The sequence below is a fragment of the Panthera tigris genome, chromosome B2 (genome assembly GCF_018350195.1).
Source record: "Panthera tigris isolate Pti1 chromosome B2, P.tigris_Pti1_mat1.1, whole genome shotgun sequence".
NCBI lineage: Eukaryota > Metazoa > Chordata > Mammalia > Carnivora > Felidae > Panthera > Panthera tigris.
The window spans coordinates 106,887,963-106,912,672 of NC_056664.1; the positions used below are offsets into that span (position 1 = coordinate 106,887,963).

General features: G+C 35.9%; 1 protein-coding gene across 1 annotated transcript in view; it reads right to left on the minus strand.

The window, feature by feature from the left end:
- MAN1A1 (mannosidase alpha class 1A member 1) overlaps positions 1 to 24,710 on the minus strand; it is a 162,220-nt gene that overhangs the window by 67,605 nt on the left and 69,905 nt on the right. Inside the window, exon 5 of the mRNA XM_007078774.2 lies at positions 1,188 to 1,282. Coding sequence (XP_007078836.2) covers positions 1,188 to 1,282 — 95 coding nt within the window. The remainder of the gene's footprint in view (positions 1 to 1,187; positions 1,283 to 24,710) is intronic.

Consider the following 24,710-nt stretch of genomic DNA (forward strand, 5'->3'; position numbering starts at 1 on the left):
GTACAGTGTGATGTCAGGTATTGATATATAACATACAAATGAAAACAAAGCATCACATTTAACTGATTTATTAACCAAATAATTAATTTCACTGACTATTTAAGATTAATTTCAGGAAAGAAAGTCACTAAAATAAGTAATTTAGAATAAATGTGCATTAATCCTGCCAAATCACCCTGCACATCCTCTTGGCATTTCTAAAAACAAGAAAACTTTTTAATGTATTGATGTGTCTATAAATGTCTAAGTACATATTCTATCTCTACCATTTATATACAATATGATGTTAGGCAAATTACTTAATTTCTCTGCGGTGTAAGTCCCACTAGTAAAATGGAGATAACAATGGTATTGACCTTTTTGGGTCACTGTGGGATTGAATATGGTGATACACGCAAAGACCCTAGAACAAAGCTTGACATTTTATGATAATAAAATAGCTATCATCATCATCACCACCACCACCACAAGGAGGTACGTATGTAACTAATTACTTATGGGGGAGGAGGGGTTAAGAAGGCAGCTTAAGATAAGACTGTTTATTGGCAAACTATTCAACTATCATAAAAATTCAAACTACTCCCTGGGAAAATACCAGAAAGTCTGTTTAGCCCAGGTTTTCTTGGAGCCAAATTCCCATGGACTTGGCATAACAAGATTCTCCACCCAAATGGGATGAGAAGGTTGGGCTGATCTGGGTCAGTGGAGCAGTTCCATTCCCTCCTTACAACTGTGGGCAGGCCAGTCCCAAGTGCTCCCCACTTGTCACACCAGTTCCTTACATGGGAGATCTGATTGGTCCAAGGTTCTGGCTCTGCAGTATCTCTGCCAGCAGCCTAATTGAAATAAGTGCTCTTAGGACTTGGATTCTTTGGAAGTGAAATGCTTTGACAATGATTTTAAAGATAATGGGATGTTCTTGGTATCTACAGGGAGACAATATTCAACATCACCATGAATAGTGAAAACCTCAAATCACGTTTGGCTTGGATGATTCTGTTAGGGTCACACCATCCCATGATAGGGACCCATCTAAGGCTTGGAAAACTGCTAGCTTCCAACACTAGGACAGATGTCAAGACTCCCAGTGGTATCAGTCACTGACATCATACAAGAAATTATCCATCCAGTTAAACCACAATTGAATATTCCAACTTAAAATATGTTGTGAAAATGAAGAATTTTACCTTTTTATATTCAGCAATGCCCAAGGTATTCCAGAGGGAGTATGAAACGCAGGTAGCAATTTTACCCCAAGTTCCACTGCTTTCTTTCGAAATATCTGAAAAGTTAAACAGTTACGTAAGCTACTATTGTAAGCAAAACAAAAAAGTGTTATATTATCGTCTCACATTTAGTACTTTTCTACTTTAAAATTTTCTTTATATGAAAAAATAAGTTTCTCAAATTAATAGAATTACCTAGTAAAGCAAGAATGGTCCAGGGGCCACCGTGCTGTGGGGAATCTATTACTAATCTTGGTTGCACATTAGCATTATGTTGGGAGATCTGAATAATACGGACGTCTGGATCGCACTCTCAAGATTCTAAATTCTATGGTTTGAGGCTCCCGGAACACAATTTTTTTTAAGCACCACAGGTGACATCAGATGATTCCAACATGCAAACCAGAGGCAGAACCAGGGCTGCTGGAGGGTAAGTCCTGGACTGAAAATCGGGAGATCTGGTCCTGTCCCATCTTTACTGATTCAGTAGAGCACAGAGAAAGGAGAAGCTTTAAAAACATTATTACAATTAACCTATATGTCCTCTCACTTCTTTGCAGTTTTAACTTCCTCTGATGTTAAGTGTAGGTGAAATGGAAGACACAAAGTTAAATTAGGTACAAGTTATGCCCAGAATTTATAAGGAAGATGATATATGCACATAAATATCTAGAACATAGATAGAACGACAACTGGAGATAAAATCATCTGGGAGTTCAGATGCACTCTGTAATGCTCTATGGTGAGGACAGCATTTAGATGAGGGCTGTACTCAGCATGTAATGGGACTAGGAATACTAGAAATTAAGGCAGGAAGTGGAAGCGGTATCCCTGGAGGCCGTCAGTGTAATAAACACAGACACAGGCAAGCGGGGACCTGTAGCAGAAATGGAATAGGTCAGCTTGCCTAACCATAAAAGAGGGAATACTGGTAAACTGTATACAGACGTATACAACATGGGCCCATACTGTGGAGTGTCATAAACCTAAGTCTAAGAATTCTATTCTGTTAAAATGGGAAAATATCAAAAGTTTTTAAGCAGCCAGTTCACTTGAGCACATTGTGCCTTAGGAAGGGTAATGAGATGACATCCATTCACAGTCTCACTGAAGGAAGGCATGCTACAGCTTTCCCTGTGACAGTTGAAGCAGCAAGCAGGTGCCCCGCCCCTTCTCCTTCCTATACTGTATAGGACTGAGCATGGTGGGATGGGAACTTAACTATTTCCCTTTGCCTCTTGCTCAAACAACGGAGATGTGAGAAAGGCTGGGGAAACCCTGAAAAGCATGGAAAAAAATGGAAACAAAGTCCTCTCCCAGACAGTGGAAAAGCATTCTTTAAACCCCCTGTCAAAGAGGTCTTGTGTAGCATCTCCAGAGGGAAGGGTTCGAGTCCATAATTCCTGCTGTAAGTCCTGAGCCTCCCCACAGAGAAATCCTGGCATACACTTGGGCTCCCAGAATGAATACACTCCAGTAATACCAATGTTGATGCTATTTTGAAAACCCTACTCTTTTGCAGACTCTCATTCAGTAATGAAAATTAAGGAAGTAATAAGTTTTACTGTAAAGTTTTGGTTGACAATCAGTTTAGATAAACTAACATTCCTGGTATAGAAATGAGGACACAGACATTTGTAATACATAGAATGCACTAGAAAACAGAGGGTTTTTTTTTTCCCCACAAATTACTATAACTCTCTTTAAAGTGGACAATTTCCCATTTCAATCACTAACGGTATATCGAAGGAGAGGAGAAAAAAAAAAAACAACAGACCCAAAGATATATTCTTCTCTTTCTCTGCCTTACTCTATAGAATTCTACATTCTTTTCTGCTGAAAGGGATTATCCAATCACTGCCCAGCCATCTGCTGACTTCCTAGTTTCACTTTTTAAACTGTTAGTTAATTAACTCCTTTTTCAAGAAACTTACATAAGATGGAAGTCAAACGATGCAATTAAAACACCATCGTGGATATTATAACCATATGGCGTGGGAGGTTAAGGATGCAGGCTTTGAAAACACAATGCCTATACTTGAATATTAGTTTCAACTTCTTCAAATTGGGTATTCTTGGACAAATTGCTTAATCCCTCTATGCTAAGCTTCCACATCTATAAAGTGGGGATAACAATAGTATTTACTGGGGTGCCTGGGTGATTCAGTCAGTTAAGCATCCAACTCTTGATTTCATCTCTGGTCATGATCTCACAGTCTTGAGATCAAGCCCTGCATCAAGCCCTGCTTTGGGCTACACGCTGAGCATGGAGCCTCCCTAGGATTCTTTGTCTCCCTCTTCTTCTGCCTCACCCCCCCTCTCAAAAAAAAAAAAAAAAAAAGCCCACAGTTGCATTTACTATTTTAAAGATTGTGGAAAGAAATGACTGTTTCTATATTGAAGGATCTTAGGACACGCAGCAATCACATTAAAAGGTTAGCTGTATCGTTATGGTGATAGTGATAATGGTATTTCCCTAAGAACTTTCCCTAGAAGGAAATGCTTGAAATTCTTTCTTGTCTTGGCTTTTATCCCACTGCTGTTTTGGTACCTTCTCCTCAGGTTGTGTGTGTGTGTGCTATGACCCCATTACACATACTCTTATCATCAGCATTCATTCTCAAGAGCTAAGCCCTCAGTTCTCATCACCTGTTTGCATTTTCTAATTCAACCTTCCATGTCAGCTCTAGTGCTATACTTCTACTTGTGTACTCACATCACAATTTGGGTATCTTGTTGTCTTCTGAAACAACATGTCCAAGATGAAATAATCACTTAATATTCCAGGCAAACTTCCCCAGTTCCATCACTGACACTGTTCAACCAGTCCGTGGGTCCCAAGAGAGGAAGCATTTTGACTATTGATTTATCACTCTTTAGTCATCAAATGTCAATGTTCATTTCCCCGAAATGTCTCATATCCAATTCATTCCCTTTCTGTGATATGAGCATAGTCCTCATTTTCATCACCAGGTACAATGAAATGGCATGATAAAAAAAGAAGGCCCTCTTGGGGCGCCTGGGTGACTCAGTCAGTTAAGCGTCTAAATTTGGCTCAGGTCATGATCTTTGGTTTGTAAGTTTGAGTCCTGCATCAGGCTCTGTGCTAACAGTTCAGAGCCTAGAGCCTGCTTCAGATTCTGTGTCTCCCTCTCTCTCTGCCCCTCAGTGAACGCGCTCTCTCTTTCTCTCTCTCAAAAATAAACAAACATTAAAAAAAAAAAAGGAAGTCTCCCATTCTCCAGGATTTCCCTTCTTGTTTCCATTAGTCTGTATCTGTATTACCGGATCTTTTTACTATACGACTTTCTTCTTCAAGAAACAATAATGATTCCCTCTTGTCTAAAACATCAGGTTAAAACTGATCTGCTGACTTCAATGACCTCTATGAATGAGACCAATTTATTGTCTTCCATTCTCTCTAAGACCACTCTGGATCCAGCTTGAGTCTTCATGGTCTTGGTCACTCATTCAAGGTCCATCCACTTTAGTATCTTTTTTTTTTTTCTTAAGTGATTTTCCTCCCAACTTTACTGAGATACAATTGGCATGTAAAATTGTATATACCGTGATGATCTGATTCATGCATACACTGTGAAATGATTACTACAATAAGCTTAGTTAACATCTCTATATTTTTGCATAATTCCTTTATTTTTTTTTGGGGGGGGTGCAACCTTTGTATACTTATTTGTAGAGTTCTCTCACCTTGAAACACCCTTTTCTGCCTCCTGGTGACCAATCCAAATTCACCCATTCCTCAAGGCCTAGTCTAAATCTCAACTCCAGGCCAAGATCTTTGCCTCATGTGAACTCCTACACTGACAACTGGCATCACATAATGTAGCATTTGATTACAGAAATCAAGATATAGATCTCTAAAGCTTTCTTGTGTGACTCTCTTGTACCCCCAAGTAACTTTCTTTTCTTTCTACAAGTAGAGAAAAACACCTCCATTTCTCCTCACTGCCTATTATACATATCCAACTCAGATTAAGTCATTTTGTGTTTATTTAAGATTTTTAAATGTTTATTTTTGAGAGAGAGAGAGAGAGAGAGCATGAGTAGGAGAGGGGCAGAGAAACAGAGAGGGAGATGAATCCAAAGCAGGCTCCAGGCTCTGAGCTGCCAGCACAGAGCCCAACATGGAGCTCAAACCCACGAACCCTGAGATCATGACCTGAGCCGAAGTCCGATGCTTAATCAACTGAGCCACCCAGGTGCCCCAGGTCATTTTGTGTTTAAATTTATTGATATCACCACAGTATTCCTATGAGTAGTGGGTGGGAGAATATTTGTATTCTCAGTTAACAGAGAGAAAATCTCAACCCTGTGTCTTGAGATTCCCTAGTCCACCTTTGCTGGCTCCCTAGCTCTCTGCATGCCTAGTTCATGCTTAGCTTTAGGAATCCACTTTCATGACCCCTTTGGAGGTCTTTCTTAACAACACCATGTAAAGTTAGCCATTCCATTTACTGTTCATCATATCATCTTGTTTATTTCTGTCCCACCATTTATCACGTCCCTAATTAATGTATTGTTTATTGTTTGACAATCCCAGCAGGCATAAGCTTCACAAGGACATGGACTGTTTTCTTTGTTGAGGTATACATACACCTAGTATCCTATAATGTAGCTGGTACTCAGTAAATGTTCATTTAATAAACGAATTAATCCAATATTAATAAATATACCTTGGGCTCTGTAATCAGAAACCATTGATATTCTAGTGTTTGTGAAGTGCTCTATCCTATTCTACTAGTTTGTGTTGTTGGAAAATAATGAATTATGTCAAATATTGTGGAGTCTCAACCCTTGGGCACAATTACAAAATAGTTTTGGGTAAAAACATTAATTAACATATTCATGCTTTAAACGAAATCATATATGAGCCTGAGTCAATTCTAATTCTTAATGTTTGATTTGTTATCTCCTCCTGAGATATTAAGACAAGTTACTTGGAGGAGGAATCCAGATCCTCAAAGATAATGTCTTTCTCCTTAAAATAGTGACTATGTAATAAAATTTGAAACTAGTTTGTTAAGTTAATGCTGTTATAAGAATGAAGGAAAAATGTCACAAATCATTCTAAAAGTTAAGTTTTAACTAGCACATGCTGGACAATGTGCTGAAAGGCAAATGATCACAAAAAGCACATTTAAATGGTGCTTCTGTGCTCTTTCAAATGGGGCAAGCAGGATGAAGGCCGCACTGGACCAGCCAGCACTTGCATCCTAGGACTGGCTCTACCATGACTTCAAGAGGCGCCTGGGTGCATCACTTAACTTTTCTGGTTCTTGGTTTCCCCAGTTAAATGGGCTTATAGAAAAGCAAGTACTCTAAAGTCATAAAGCTAGTACTAAAATGGGACTCACAAAAAAGCAAACCTATTATCATTTTTATAAAGATAGGAAGTGTTAATTTGCCATCAAATTCTTAGTCAACCTTGGTTTCCAGGATTTACTGGTACTTATGTTTGGTAGGAAGGATTTTATAAAGATAGCAAAAAGAAAAATGACAGTTAATAAAATGCAATCCATGCTGATAATAGAAGATATTTTCTTTTTTTTTTAAATGACCATTAAAATCAAATAGTTTTTGTACAACATGTACCAATCAACTTGAGATGGGCAGACACTTACGACCCACAAGGAAACTTCAAAAAGATCCTGCATCATAGAGATTCTGATGATATCCATAGCGAAAAATTAAAACTAATGTAATCTGCTGAAAGAAGGGTAGTAAAATATGATGAAATAGCTTCTAAAATAATCTTTCAAGCATGTATCTAACAAATAGGTTTAAATAAAAACTTTTATGGTCTCAAGTTAAGAATTTCAAAATAACTGCACCAAACCTGTATCTTTTCATTACTTTTAAGGAACATCATCATAGTCTTACTGCTGTTTTTGATCAGTGTTTTAAAAACTTCAGATTGTAGAATGTATCAAATAAAAACATTTATCTTTTTACTTTTCCCTTACAGATAGGATTAGACAAGGCTGTAAACAAGATGTATGGCTTTTTTTGCCTTTCTAGTTTGCAGATCCCCGAAGAACTGTACAGGAATATTTACACGCTAGAGCAAAGAGTAAGGAAAGAGGAAATGAATAAGAACAGAAGGCTCTGGCACTGGAAAGAACCAGTTTCAGTTCAGACATGCTTCAGTTTGAAGTGTGCAATCAATATCAAAGCCTTTCTTCAAATGCTTATGCTGAGCTGAAAACTTCACTGTTAAAAGATCAAACACTAATTCCCCATTAGTATAAGCAGTGTTTACCTATTACTCATTTTTGCTACATAAAGCTTTCAGCACAAGATGCCATAGATATGATAAATATCTTTGGCTGAAAACAACTAAAATAACCTATATATCGTTAGCTGAGTTGATTAACACACATGACACGGGCCAAATTTAATCATTCAACCAATAAGTAGTTATTGAGCTACTGTGGCTTTATAATTTAGAGTAGAATTGCTAAAAGTTTAAGTATTTAAATAAAGATATATAAAAATAGTTAATCCAGAAGAAATTTAGAGCTGAAAGGGATGTCAGAGGTCATCTAGTTCTATAATCCTAGTGTACAGATGAAACTGATGCTCAGAGAGGCCCTATTCCCCCAATTAAATGCTCTGATGTGGGACAGTTCAATAGTAGCTGTGGTCAAGTGAATGCCAGCTTCATTCCACCCCAGAAACAAGTAATTCTTCTGACTCACAGAAACTCCCCTGTGAGTTCTATGTATGTATGTGTGCACACATCTTACACTGCCTTTTTCAAATTTTGCTTTCTCTCTGTAATTCATTAAACCCCAAAACTGACATTTTTCTAAATAAGAACTATTTGTTGTATTTGTCAAGTTGCATTATGAACTTCATTTTTTATGAATTTATAAATTTGATTAGATGAATTCTTTTGTCAATTGTTTTGTTTTTCTTCTCTATGATTCAGTATAATTCGATTTTTAGTCTTTAGGCAATTAGATGAAGCAAGTGTTCTTCCTTTCCCTGCAAAAGTAAAGCACTAAGATCCCCCTGAACTTGATTATTCGGAATAAAAAGAATATGCATGTTAATCTGCCAGTAACCATGAGTCATAACCAAGAAGAGTCAATGTAACTGTGCCTTAGACTTTTTTTCCAATGTATGAAAACCACAAAGTTTAAGTGAAAGGAAAAAACTTCTGATAGGTATAATTTTAAAATCTGGATATAGAATACCCTAGAGAATAGGCATTTTTGACTTAGCTAGCTTTTTAAAAATATTTCTCATGAAAAAATTAACAGTGAAAAGTTTTTTTTTTTAAAGTTTGCTTTTATAGTATCTCCTAGTCAAAACGAATAAATGTTGATAAATGAATTAATAAAATTGCATTTTGGTACTGATTCTTCCTTGAGGGTTCCAATTCTATTCCTTAGCTTCTTAGTTTTTTCCTGGGGACTCTAATTTCATTCCCTAGCTCCTGAACAGGGAAGATCTTATAAAGTTAAGTGAGCAGGATGAAAAATGGGGAGAAATACTAGAGAGAATTTCAGGCTGTTTAAGGTCAACATCACCAGTATCCATGTGGCAGAAACCATGGCCATCTCCTCCTGGAACTGGTCCTACGATTTCCCTGAGCATAAAATAAGCCAGAGTCAAGGTGGCCTAGTAATAGGTACACTGAACAGGCGGTCAGGAGACCTGGGTTCCAGTTCAGGGTCTGCTACTTTTCAGTTCTGTCACAATGAAGATGGCCTTCATTTTCACCTAGGGCCTTCATGAAGGGCACTAGACAAGACACTTTCTGAGTACTTTTCTTCTCTATACGATCTGGTTTTAAGACTTAGAAAGCACTTACTGCATGTTTCTCAATGTGATAAGGACTATAAGAGAGATCCGTGAGAAAACAAAGATCCGTGATCTCAAGGAGCTTACAACCAGGAAGGCAAGTCAGGCATATAAAACTATATAAACATAAAATATACACCATAAAACAATAGTAGCACATAAATAGAGACTAAATTGTGCGATATAGGCTGTAACTATGGGAATAAAACAAAGAAAGAGATTGAGTTAGGTCCTGGGGGGGTGAGGTCAGATTGGAGAGGTGGCACTTATGTGGGTGTAGGTGGGTGTTTATTTGGGGGTAGGTATGTACCTGTTTGTGCACACTGTGCATTAATGTGGTGGAGGACAGGAGATCAAACAGAAGGGGAGAGGAAGGAGCCGGACAGAGAGCAGAGTAGAGAGGTAGATTTATAGGGTCCAAATGAAATAAGACAAGTTCATTAACCTTAAATATCAGGGAAAGAAGTTAAAGGGTTGGTTAAAAGAGCATATCATGGGTCAAGCAAGTCCCAACACTTATCACTGTAGTGCCTCCCATTCACAACAAATGTAGGAATTTCTGAATCAGGACCCTGAGGAATGGGGCAGGAGAAAGGCAGGAGTTCTCATTGGTTATGCAACTTTTCTTAGTTATAAGGGGCAAAGGTACATAAATGACAATGCCAAGAAATATTACAATGGTTTTGTGATAGAGAAAAGATCCTGAGAAATAATTAGGGTCCTTTAAAAAACTTTCTCAAGGGGAAAGTATATGTTTATTGTAGAGATAAATGGGGCAGTGCGGGGTTTAGAGAAGGTAAATAGTATGATGACAGAAAGCTATGTGTCCCTCTTCTAACATACATTTGATATGGAAGTTCTAACATATATCCAAAATGCACAAAAAAGTGAACAGAACCAATGGTTATGTAGCTCTTGCACTGAGAATTATCCTTAGGTGTACCATACATTGTGTTACCTTAGATGTTCTAAAAAACACTGGCCAAAAGAACAATAAATAACAGCATAATAGTCCAAGCCATTATACAGTGCTCAGAGATGGGCTGTTGAGCTGCTCATTCTGTCTCAATTTTGGTCTTAAAAAATGGGCAATTCACCAACATGAGGTTTGAAAAATATGCAGTATATTGCTAACGATACTTAATACTACTTAAGTATGCCAGATAGTGCCTGAACACACATTTCACATCAAAAAGAAAACATCTTTTTAAAGAAAACATAGTCCCTACTAAAGAGACAGGAAATTATGAAAATCTGTACCTTATCTATGATTTCTAATAGAATTTGTGGAATCCACCACATAAAGCTTATTAATATGTGCTATCACAGTGTTAAAACAGGGACTGTTCTGTTTATTATTACATTTACAGGCAAATATCACAAATCATTTGAAATACACAGAATCGAGGCTTGGAAACCTTTGTCCAATAGAAAGATAAGAATAAAATGACAGCCTCATCTATCCAAGTATATTATGATTCCTTGGCAGTTTTGAGTTTTAAGACATTCTATGCTAGGGATTTTTCCAGATGCTGAACCTCATCTCTAAAGTACATCAAAATATCTTTAGTTTAACCTTGTTATTTGGTTTTAGAAACATGTTTATCTGTTCTTTTGATCTAGTGAAATGTACAGCTATCCTGTCTTGCTGACTCAGCATCTGTATCACATACAGACACTGGCTTGGGACTAAGAGATCTAGCTCCTTGCCATCTGCTAATGGAGCTATAAGATCTTGAGCACTCACTTAACCCCCTCTGTGCCTCAGTTTTTAAATATGTGAACAGGGAATCATTTTCCCCACAAGATGATTAAATGTTATTAAATGTCCATGTGCTTTGTGAAGAGCCATAATAGTTACCATCCTCATTGTTCTTTGCTATAAGATCACGGTTCCCTCAGGAATAATTGGAGGATATTAGGCTTTTTGTCCATACACCAAATGGTCCAAAAACTACTGAGCTTTTATGTCTGTTTTCTGTAGTTGTAATGTTTCTTTTGGTTATTAGCTATCAGTTCATTATAGTGAAGATTTCTCACTGTTGTAGTATATTTGCTCTCCTTCTAAATTGCTGACTAATTTTGTAAACAGTCGTCTGTACCAGAGCCTGAGGATGCCAAATGTCTCTTGCATGTTTGTCTTCTGTTGAAGGGCATGAGCTTCAGGAAATGTGCCCTAATTTTGTGTCAGGTGACTGAATATGAACTATTAACTCTACATGGATGAAACAGCAGTGAATTAGTATGGTATTTAGCAATAGTAGCTTGCAAATGTGCAAAGTCAACTAAATACCTACATCTACATAGGTTCTGTTTGCTGTTTCTAAAAAAAATGCAAAATGTAAGCGAATCCTTTTTCAGTCTAAGCAAATGTAAACCCATCTGATTCTACATCTAATCCCATTAATTTGGTGGTTTTGATTTCTGCATAACCCTCTTTTATCAGATAAAGGACACCTCTAAATTGCCCCTGGGCACAGAGTTCATAATTAACCAAGTCAACTGATGGATGAACATTTTAAGTTATCAAATGGTGATGTTGCTGGACAAAAAAACTTGGTGCAGTGCTATTTTTCTTTTATGTTTATGCCTCCCTCAGCAAGTTGATTAACCTCCCTTAGCCTCAGCTGCCTCATCTACAAAATGGACAACTATACCTTTGCACCTGAGAACTCACAAGTTCCTTCTCATCCCCCATTCTTTTTACCTAACACCAAAAGTAAATTTTTAATTTTTCCTATCTTACAATGAATATATTTTCATTATTGAAAAATCACAAAATTATACAGACAAAAAAATAGGGTCCCATTAATCCTATCCATCTAGATACAAACTATTGTTAACATCTTAAGTGTCTATTCTTCTAAATGGTATTGATTGCATTTTTTTTTTTTTGAAAAATGGCAGTCTTCCATATGTAATGTTTTAAATCCATCCCCAGCAACTCAATCTACATCAAAAACAACACTGCATACCAGAAGTCAGCAAACATTTTCTGTAAAGGGTCAGATGGTAAGTGCCAGTTACATACTCTCTATCTCTCATAGGTTTTTTTTTTTTTTTTTTCTTTTATAATCCTTTAAAATGTAAAAGTCATTCTTAGCTCTGGTAGTAAAAAACAGGTCTCAGGATGAATCTGGCCAGAGTGCTGTAGTTTGCTGACCTGTTTTACATTAATGCATACATTTCTGTAGTATCTCTCTTAAAAAAGTTATATAATATACCAATGTATGCCAGATGTGCCAGAACTTAGCCAGATTCCTATTACTTGACACTGAGGTTTCCACTGTCTTGATATTACAAAGAGCAGTGGGATGAACATTGCTGTACACGCTTATTTATATATATGACTATTTCCTCAGGGTAAATGATTGGAAGCAGAATTTTTGGTCATAGGACATTTCTTCATCCATTCACTCACTAACTGGAGATGTAGAATCAGAGCAGTCATAGACAAAATGTAAATGAATGGGTGTGTCTGTAGCCTGCCACCCCCGTATTATGTTAACTTTCCTGAGAGCACCTTAATTATTTTTATTTACAGTAAGAGGTTTAAAAATTTTTTCATATATCCTATTCATGACAACACTACATGTTTTTAATAGACCAGTGTTCTATTCTTGCACTAAATAATTCAATGCCTTATATTAATAATTGTCATCAGAATATCAAAATGTTATATAACTCAATACTTTTCTATTAGTAGAGCTTCAAAAATACCAAACTGAAATATTCTGGGGGTACCTGGGTGGCTCAGTTGGTAAGGTTTCTAAGTTTGGTTTCGGCTCAGGTCATGATCTCATGATTCGTGAGTTCGAGTCTTCTGTTGGGCTCTATTCTGACAGTGTGGAGCCTGCTTGAGATTCTCTCTCTCCCTTTCCCTCTGCCCCTCCCCTGATGATGCTCTTTTTCTCAAAATAAATAAAGTTAAAAAAATAAATTTAGAGTTATCACTTGGAAAAAAAAGAATGGATCTGGGAGGCATTTCCTCTTTAAAATATAAATATATAATAACTAACAGAAAATATGATTTACCTTGTACATTGTGGCTACTCTTGCACTATCTGAATGCTTTGTAAAGCTATTACATACACATACACACACACATGAACACACACACTTCAACATAGCTGAAACTTTCTAAATTACAAACTTTCAGAAAGAGACCTCTTCTATAATTCTGACCTTTAAAAATGTCAATTCATTTATTCAACAAATATTTATTGAGTGCCTATGTACTACATGCCAAGTTGCAAAAGGCACTTGGAATACATAAGTAAATAAGACAGCTGTGGTCAATGACTCATAATAACACTTGTTTTTGAAGTGTAACTCTAGAAAAATGTCCACAGAGTAAGTAGTATTTGATGATGCACAGGAAAGGATCAAGTAATAACTTCCATTTCTTCTCCAAAAAGAAAGTGAAGAAGAAAATTATATTTTTGTGAGTACTGCACAAAGTATTAGACAAATCCTTGCCATCAGACAGACCATCTAAAATCAGCAAAAGTATCAGAGATATATAGAAAGACAACTGTATAAAACTATAGAGAAAGTTATCATTTAGATGTTTTTAAAGATCTTAAACTCAGTTTTACACAAAGCAGACTTCCCCCAGCATGATCTATGTACACTATACATGCATCTTTTATATTCAGTGACTGGTCAACGTCTTGAAGGTTATTCCGATGGGAATCACCCTAAGTAGCTAAAAAACTGATTAGATCTGTTCAGAAGGGCTACTCTAATAGAAAGACTGGGATAGTAGCACTGTGTGTTTAAAAAAGTAAAAGTCACAAAGAAAGACAAATACTATATGCTATCATTATATGTAGAATCTATAAAGGCCGAACTCATAGAAGCAGAGAGCAGAATGGTGGTTGCCCAGGGGCTAAGGGGGAAAAGGGGTTGGGAAAATGGGGAGATGTTGGTCAAAGGGGACATACATACTTCCAGTTATAAGATGAAGAAGTTCTGGCTATCTAATATACTACATGGTGACTGCAGTTGACAATGGTGTATTATATACTTAAAAGCTGCTAAAAGAATAGACCTCAAATTCTCTCCACAATTATGTGAGGTGATGGAGGTATTAACTAATGCTACTGTGGTAATCATATCATAATATATAAGGTAATCATATCATAATATATAAGGGCATCAACTCATCATGTTGTAAATTTTACCTACACAATGCTGTAAGTCAGTTATGTCTCAATGAAGCTGGGAAGGGGGGGAAGTATGACTCAAAGTTCTGAGATAATGCATGGTGGAGAAAACATGGCATTCAAGGATAAAAGAGGAGTAAAAGAGAGGTGATAGAAGACGCCTAGTAGTCCTAAGGCCAGTCTAAGCCCAGGCAGCAGACCCATAGGTCAAGACGACATAGAAACAGAGTCAAGTTCTTCTAACATAAAACAAGGAGCAATGCACAGGATAAAAACTTGATATGAATGCTGAAAATCTCACCTTTTAAAAAATAGAGTAAGAGTGGAGTACTGTAACTTTGGCCCTAATTTTAGTCACTACAGGGAAGTATTGTTGAAGATAACTGACTGAGAACCATGGGAAATAGCAACTATCTTTTTTTTTAGGGGTTGTGATAGAAAAATAAACACAAAAATTCTGGTAAATTCCAGCATGGATCTTGGACTTTGAAGGAAATAAGATTTCAAAACACTTAAAATATCTCCATTAAATATTAGAACAATGACAAAAATTTGTGCCACATATTCTTCTGGGATAATGAGATGGCTCTTCTATTTACTTTATTTCTAGAGCTTCCCTTCATATAAATGAAACCCCAAATAATGTATGCTCCATTTGATACAATGTTTATTAGGTTTTAGGAAAGGAATCATCATGGTTCCCAATAGAGGAAATGTTTCCCTCAAGTTTTCTGATGTAGTAAATTAGGACAGGGTTTCCTAAACAATGGTGACAGCCAAGTCTAGATGTCTATTTTTTTAGTTCATTTTTTTTTTTAAAGGAATCCTATTGGTTGCAAGAGGAGAGTTCATGGCATTAAGTCAGTGGTTCTCAAAGTGTGGACGGATTTCAGGCTAGTGGCATCAGCGTCACACGGGGACTTGTAAGAAGTGAGAATTATCAGACTCCCATCCACATCTACAGAATCAGAAACTCTGAGGGGGGCCCATAAATCGGTGTTTAATAAGCCTTTGCTGGGCTTTGGATATACACTAGTTTGAGAAGCACTGAATGTGAGTGGACTTAGATAATTCAATAAGAATGAGAAATAAATTGATTGGAAACAATACTTTCATCCAAATATTTATATAACACCATGAGTATTACATGGTTTCTGCGGTGAACCAAGCAAAAATCTTCAATAATCTTTAAGTTTAGCAAATTGCACAAGAGGTATTAAGCCACATGACCCTGAATTCACCGTTTAATAGCCAACTCTCCATTTGCTGTTCGCCTGATATATAAGAGCAAATGGGACAGCCAATTCCTAAATGAATGGCAGTCATCACTGCATAATTTCAGTCTTATGTGCTTGCCACTGTGGTTTAGGGGCTTATTTTACTGTTAGTCATGTCTCTAAGTCACTTAATAGCATTAGAATGGAAAGATACGGTCAAATTTATGAGGCTGAGAACAAACCTCCTGTGAGTACTTTATACCACATTGAGAATCTAATTACTGGTTGGCAACACAGCATTTATTACTTTTTTCTCCCTTCACACAGACTCTGTAGCAAATCAGCACACAATAGCATTCAGTTTTGAAGGGACATTTGTATGTAAAGTAGCTCTTGTATCTAATTGTGGTAGTTGACAGGTAAAATAACCCTGTTTCAGCATAGGACTGATAATACAAAGTTAAAAACAATAACAACAACAATTATTTTCAACAGTGAGAGCTATGCCAATATTATAGACCAGGAATAATGTAATTGAGAAACATTTGTAAAATTAGGCATGTCTCATATTAATAGTAGGAAGAAGATTTACGTACAACTTTCTTAAGAGATATTTTGGGCTTCTTTTCATTAAAGTTCTTAACAAGGAAATCAGCAGGAAAGAAATGGAAACTAGCGAATATATGTAAATATTTCTTGAGGTCTAGATCCCTCAGGAAATTTGGAAAATCTAAATACATAAACATTTAAAAAAGTTTCCTGAGGCCTTTCCAAACTCTTATCGGCTAAACTTCATTTATCAATGACTGATTAGAATCCAAAACTGTGGGGGAGGGGGGGCAGGGGTCAACATATTGGTTTTGTGCTGGTTGAATAAATTTCTACATTTAAAAAATTCATAATAAAGACTTTACAGTAAGGAATACAAATGTATTTAAATAAAGTAATCACACAACTAATTATAATGACAGACCACATGCATTTCAGTAAAGTGGACCACAAATCAAATATTTTGAGGCAAATCCTTTCCTCCCCGTGAGTTTCCTTCTTTCATTTCTTTCCTTCTTTCATTTCTTGCCTTCCTTCTTTTATTACTGTCCACACTAGGATGACAACCTCTGTGAAAACACAATCATTTAGTGGGAATGCCCAAGTTCAGGGATGCCAGGAATGAGGATGTTTAAGTAGGTTTTCAGCCATATAACTTCCCAAAGACTGGACTGCATAAATGATTTTGGCCAAGTAATAATAATAATAGCTGATGCTTATATAGCATTCGGTATACTCCCGTGACTTTTCTGCGTGTCTACATCTAAGTCGCTTAAGCCTTTAAACAAGCTTCAGAGGGTGGGAAAGGTTAACATCCCTCATTATGTTCACACAAAGCTATGAAAAGGTAGATCTGTGATTTGAATGCCCAAATCTGATGCTCGAGTCTAGGATTGACCATTACTCCATGCTACTGAAACCAAGTTTCAGAGTTAACTCTGAACAAAATTCAACATGTGTTGTAAGACAAGACTGAATTAATGAAAGGATTGCTTATTGTTCTCCATATAATAAATGTTAATCACCATATATGCTATTAAGTATACAGCTGTTTATAACTTGAGAATTTACTACCACACCTAGGTGGTAAATAAACTGTTTCAAGTTATTTGGATGATCTATTTTATAAAGTAAAAAGATGAATGCCATTTACTAAAATACCTCTTCAGCCAGCACTTTAAGACATGTAGAATATTTATATATATATACTGTATATTTGAATTATGCTTGCTTTATATCTGATATATAATCTATAATTTGTATGTATCAAGTTAACTCAAATACATTAAACATTCCTTTAGAGAGAAGATCCCAAGATCCAAAATAGATCCCAAGATCCAAAATTGATTCCACCCAAGCTTGAATCCCCTTCTGGGAAATTTTTTTGCTGTTAATTTATTTTAAAACTTAAATTCTAAAGATGCACAGAGATACAGACACCCCCTCCCCCAACACACACATATACAACATGTACTGCCTAGTGTAGTATCATAAGGCACATATCCTAGTAATTACCATCCAGGTCAAGAAACCAGTTTTTGCCAGCCCCATCAGAGGCCCCTGTGTGTCCCAGCTGAGACAGCTCCTTCCTTCTCTCCAACTAACCATATCCTGGCACTTATTCCCTTCCATTAATCAACAACTGTTCACCCTTAGACTTAAAAAACAAACTACAACTTTTGGGGCGCCTGGGTGGTTCAGTCGGTTAAACCTCTGGCTCTGGCTCAGGTCATGATCTCATGGTTCATTGGTTCAAGCCCCATGTCTGGCTCTGTGCTGACAGCTCAGAGCCTGGAGCCTGCTTCAGATCCTGTGTCTCCCTCTCTCTCTCTCTATGCTCCTTCCCCACTTATGCTCTCTCTCTCAAAAATAAAATAAACATTAAAAAACAAAAACCAAAATACTACCACTTTTATGCCTGTTTTAAACCACAATTCTCCCTTTTCCCCTTTCTTTTCCTTATAATTTACCAGGGCAAATTTGAATTATTTGAACAACAGCAGCCACATTATGCACATGCATGTGTAGTGTAGTTCAACACATTTTTTCCTCTGTATTTTTGACAGATTGGAAGCTGGATTCAGAGACTTGATCCCTTTGGCAAGAATCAAGGTGATATGTTCTTTTATCAGGAGGCACATACGTGGTTTGCTCTCCTTTTGAGAAATTAGCAGCTGTTGATGATCATGGCCTAGATTCATTAATTCCTCAGGGTTTGTAAAAATGGGTGATTTTCTACTTTGATCATTTTACATTCATTTATTAACAGAAATAATTCTATTAAGAGACACTTGGCTTATCTACTACTTGGTTACCAGTGATACAGTTCATATAGAGAGGGCAAGATAAATGCTTTCTTTTTCTCTATCGATTTTGAAGGTCTAAATTGCTTCATCACTGCTTTGCAGGTGATCAGTTCTTTTTGTTTTTTAATATCATTATGAACTCATCTATTTAAACATACCTAATGGATTTTAATGTTACATTTCTTAGTTTTACTAAAACAAAATTCTCATATTTGTCAGTCAGGGGAAGCCTCTTTTAAGTTGGCTCTTAAGTTCTTCTGACATTACATTACATTAGTAGTCTTTGTTATCCGGTTTAATGAGATGTTTCAGACTAGTCTTGTACATTTTGTATTTCAGCCATTTCTGCAGGAAGCCCTGATTAGTAAGAAACAGGAATTCAAAACTGAATCAAGGTGCTGGGGATGCTCGCGACCACTGAAGTCATCATTGTTTTTAGACTTCTTCAGACCTAAAAATGTGTGTGTGTGTATGTGTTATCCAAATACACATATACTCACATTAATGAATATTAATATTTTAAGATAAAATATCTCATAAATTAATACTAATATTTCCAATTAAAATTCAGGACTACAATGTTTTTCCTTTTAACACTTTTATCATATAATTCACCCACGTAAGTGTACGTTTCAGTGGTTTTAGTATAGCCACACTAAATTGATTCACCACAATAAATTTTAGAACATTTTTATCACACCTAATAAAGAAACACCAAATCCATTAGCAGTCACTCCCCATTTCCCCCCAACCTCTAATCTACTTTCTTTCTGTCTCTACAGATTTGCTTATTTAGGACATTTCATAAAAATGGAATCATACTATGCATGATTTTGGTTGATTCAAGCTTGTTCTATGCTAGATTCACCAGGAAGGGCTCCTGGAAAAAATATTCTCTAATTTCCTACATGGTGATAATAATTTGCCGGCATCCTCTGCAGCTGCCAGAATTTCCCCTGAGTTTATCATTAAAATGGGAGATCTATTTATAATGGAAAATTTGCATTCAAGTTTTGGATAAGGAAGGAGTTAAGACTGTAACTTATTCCATAAGAAAAGAATCAGCGCATGGTCCTAATCCTCTCTGTGTCCATAGCAGTTAGTTTTCTTTGCAGTTCTTCTCTCTGCTTCTTAACATTTCTCTTCCATGGAACACAAGATTTTTCCAGGGCGTAAAGATGACCAACTTGCCTACTTCTTTTTCAATGCCAGGGATTTACATATCTGCACTGCCTAAGCATTGTACACAAGAAGCATAAATCCACATTACACCAGAAGCAGTCATTGTGTTTACACCCGAAAATGAGTTAGGGAGATCTGAGTTATAGGAAGAAAATTTCTCCCACCACACCCCTCCTCCAGTTTACAACATTCTGTAAACTTGAAAATCAGTGTATCGTTGTTCTAGAACACTGGATTTAGACGATACTTTGAAGACATTTATTCCACATTTATTTTAAATCAATGAAAAAATCTGAAAGTGATGAAAGGGCTTGCTCAAGGTAAAGTCAACATCGAAACAGGATCCCAGATTCTAAAAACAATCTTCTTTCCACTCCCTAAGAGCTACTTCTTAAGTTTATCAGGTGGACAACTCCAATACAATGAATATGTCAAGTAGCCCATTTACAAATTGTTTCTCTATAGGCTCAAAATCTGGCGATTTGCCTCAGAAATACAATTTTAAGTCATGAGAGGCTCAGGATCACTACACAAAAATCTATTTCCATTACAGGATCTCAGACAAGTAAATATCTCATAGCTGGAAGGCAAGGCAGAGTTTTCAGGCGAGGAGAAAATGAAGTGAAAAAAGACATTGTTGGCTTTTTATTGCATCTGTAGATATGCCCTCAAACATTTTTAAAAATTATATTTCATAAATATAGAAATTTCCAGTACCTGAACACTCATAACTAAGCTCTATCAATTTGTATCACAGTCATATAGTCATAATTGTTTTGGATTAAAAAAAAGATAAAGCAAAATAGTACAAGTTTTAAAAATACAGTTTCTAGTTACCTTGGGTTTGCATCATAAAGTAAATCTAGATTTTGATTTGAGAAGCCTCAGAGTGTCTGGTAGATTATATGCTTCCCTCTTTATAGTCACGTCCTTTTTCTCTCAGACAAGGTTTTCTTTTTTCCCTGGCTCATTACTGAACAGCCTTTTGCTTTCTTCTTCCTCAAACAAGCATGCATTGCTTTTGAAGTTTCTTAAGGGATATTTACTGCTGTAACAACCGGAGAAAGGCTCTCTGCTATGTCCTCCCTAATACCTTCTTTCAATTAGATCTTGTAGAGAAAAACAAAGACACAGATTGTACCCAGTGCCTCAGTGTTCCCAGATTTCTTTCTATGTTAGCAATGAACATAAACTTTATTAATGAATCTATACATTTAACAAAAATAATTCTACTCTTTTGCCTTTCAAGTGGTTGACGATGGAAAATGCAGAGATTTCCCATTCACGTTTTTAGATATGAAATACTCAATAATTTTGTATCCTACATTAAGTTGTTTTGTATATGTGCGTAACAAAAAAAAATCTCATTACTATAATTAGCCCTTGTCTTTTTAAACTGCTTTTGGTAATACAAAGACTAAGGAGTTGATCTGAGACGATGCAAGAGTTTATGACCAATCTGTTTACTTAAGCTTTGTGTCACCTCTATTTCCATGTGAACTGAGGATAATATTAACATCGAAAAGATGGTGTTTTAAATAAACCACCATCTGAAATGGAAATCTATAAATTGACTATAAAGAGGGAAATTCAATTATCACTGAGTAAAGTCATTCTCTTTATGAAACAGATGTCAGAAAGGGAAAAAGGTGACTTTCAAGACTCTACAGGCTGGATTCTTGTAAGAAAAGTCAAAAAAATTTTAAATCTGAAGAGAGGCTAGAACTGAATCCTGAGTAAGTCTAGGGACAAAAGCTTGGTAATCATTTTTCCCCAAGTATATTGTAATTTTCCTTTAATATTTTTCTGATCATAAGATTATTACTAACTAGCTCACCACTGAAACTTTGATAAGTACCAAAAAAAAAAAAAACCCAAAAAGGTAGAGTCAAATATTATTTATATTTAAGAAGTTTCTTATGTAATTATTCTATTTTCCATAGCTGAAATCATTATACAGGAAATTTTGTATCTTGTTTTATTATATCAATAATTATCCATGCCATTAAATAAATGAACAAGAATAAATTTTAATGGTCGCACAGTAAACCACTGTATGGGAATTTCATGATCTGTTTCATCATTCTCTTATTGTTGGATATTTGAGATGTCTCCTCCTAATAATGAGTACATAAAATATATCCATTAGCTGCTTTAGGCATAATATGATTACATTTTGGATTATTTTCTTTGGATAGATTCCCCAACGTAGAATAACAGAAGCTAAGTAAATATCTTTATTAAGGATCTTCTTATATGCATATACTTAATAGCTTTTCAGAGCAATCGTATCAAATTACATTCCCTTCAGCAATGCCTGAGTGAACTTTTGCCCTACTCTCACCCAACTGGGTAGTAACATAGTTTTTAGTCTTTGCTAGTTTGATGGCAAAAAGGGGAGGGGGCAGAGGAGTTGAAGTGTTGGTATTTTACTTTGAGTATGTGTAAATTATTATTCTGCATCTGTCTGAACACGGAGGAAAAGCACTGAATAAAACTCATGGAAAGTGCAACAACAGGCACTGGTGAGATGAGACTGGCACTACTTGGAAGCGTGAGAACTGCTCATTTATCTACAGACTAATCAAACTCGATTATTTGGGGTGGTACCTTGGAGTTCCACAATGTATGGACCCCTAGGAAAAAACTCCTGGCAGAATTCCAGGTCACTGGATGTAATCTTAGTTAAACATTAGGCGTCCCAGTTTTGAGTCTTGTCTTTTGACAACAGTTAGCATAATTAAAGGAAAACATTCTATTAAATGCTGCCTCACTGCAAATCTTTAATAAGTATATTTTTAATCATTTTTTGCAGTGACTTTTATGACGTATGATGATAAATCTGAGTTTTCCAACCTCTCTTTGTTGAGTGAATATAATAGAAAAAGGCAATAGGATTTCAAATTTTTATTCATAGTCAGGAGGAATTTATTAAAGTGCTGTTGACATATGGTAGATTTATGAGCTATTTCTAAATCCTTTTTGGAATTCTCTAATTATATAAAAGCATTCCAATTGTATTGGTAAACCTTCACAATTTATGTCTGTTAATAAAGCCAAAATATTTTAGTGTCATTTGAAATAAGGTACTTTTTTCCTTCATATTTCTTTACCAGAAAATATGATTCAAAATTGAAAATACTATTCTTTTCTAAATTATGTACACTTACATCATTCCATGCTCTCAATTGCTGCCATCTTCAATATGTGCCTTACTTATAAAAAAGTTGAATATATACCTTAATCATTACAGTGTCACACTTAAATGTACAGAGATTTTATTAACATTTTGAACTGTATCTGATACAGCTAAAAAAGAAAGATTGATGCTAAAATCACATAGATGTTTTAGACACATTGCAAGGTTTTTGCTACATGTATTCACTGGACAATGAGAAGCATTTTATTCTACTGATGAAGAAGGTGAGGGAATGAAGAATAAAAAAATGGAGAAGGAAAATAAGAATGCAACTGAAAAATTATCTGAAAAGAAATGCAAGAACTTTGTCTCTGTTTTGGAAAATGACATGAATGCAGTGAATAAATAATTTCAAATACAACTTGAGTACAAATCTGTTATAATGTCACAAGTGTTATGCATGAATCACACAATTTAGTTTTCATACCTCAATTATTTTTTGCTGCTCAGGAAGTGTAAGATTTCACAGGTTATGGAAGATTGCTGCTAGCTCATTATATGAAGTTGAGAAGTTGGAAAGATGAGCAAGCAAATAAGAAAAAAGATTGTGGTACTAACCCTCGTAGCTCTGGCTTTGGGAATACTGTGTGGGCAGCCCTAACACCTCCTGTGTGAATCAGGAATCAGGTACACAGGCTTCAGTGTATCTGCAACATGGAGATTACGGAATTTCTCCAGTGTTGACTATGACACCCAAGAAACCCTCAAAAAATCATCTTAATACCACCATTATCATCACCACCACCATCCTCCTCCTCTTCATCTTCGTTCTAAAGTTAAGAGAAAAATCTGTCATAAACTCAACTCCCAAGTTCCTCTAGAATATTCTTTTCTCCAAATCCTCAGTGGTGTCATTTTGGTCCTGGCTCCAATTCGACCTAAAGTAGACCTCATCTTCCTACTCCTCTTATCACATTTTATCACACGATTGTCTTGTATTTTCTTCACAGCACTTATTGCTGTCTGAAATTATCCTGTGAACTTATTTATCATACTATTTCATTGCATGTACATTTCCTGAAACTGGGAGTTTGTCAAATTTGCTCCTTGCTGAATCTTCCAAAGATAAGAACATAGACTGGCACATAATAGATGCCCAAAGTAATCACAGATGGCCCATAATATTTGCTGAATAAAGGTGTGAATCATAAGTGGTTAAACGTGTTGACAGTTGCATGCCTGACAAGATGATAGAGCTTTAAGGTCCTCTACAACTAAATCTTCAGAGTTAAATGAGTTAGTATTATTCTAACCCCAGTCATAAAGCATTAGATAGTCATAAAGATTGGACAGCGGAAGCTCAACATAAATGCTATAGTCGTTTTCCAAAATTAGTGGTTAAGTCTAAATTCAGTAGTAAGTGTACTTTCTACCTGACCAGAGGAAGTCTGTGAGAGAAGACTAAAGTAAGAAGCCCCTATTTAATAATTATATACTATGTTAGCCATATGAATTGAAACACAAAAGTTAACAGTGATTTATAAATTAGAAAAACAGTGTCTATTATTATATCAAGAACTTAAAATAATCTATTAAAACAAGATTAAACAAGTAAATGCATCAACCACATGGAACTTAAATGTGACAATCTCTTCTGCTTATCTGGTCTAACTCTAAACTTCTACCTAATGGCAAGAATAAAATAGAACAAAAGTGCTTAGAATAATGTGCTATGAAAAAAATTCTTGTATTCTATGCCTATACCATTAAAACTCTTTGACTTCCTCATTTTGCAGGACCCTGGAATCAATCGCTATTTGTACTACTTTAGAGGAATTGGAAAACTCAAATTAAAATAAAGATCAATTATTAAGTTAAAAACAAGCATTACCCTCAAGACTTACATTTATTTTATCATCATTGTAAAAGAATTTTCAGTTAAGTTATAAGATGAACTGTCTGCTTCCGAGCATACAATTAATGGTAGCATATTCAGATATAGCAGATCTCTCTTAGAAACAATTTGTAATGTAGTAGAAATGGATTCAGTTACTACAATGGCTAACCCTAAGACTTGCCAATGAACTATTTTC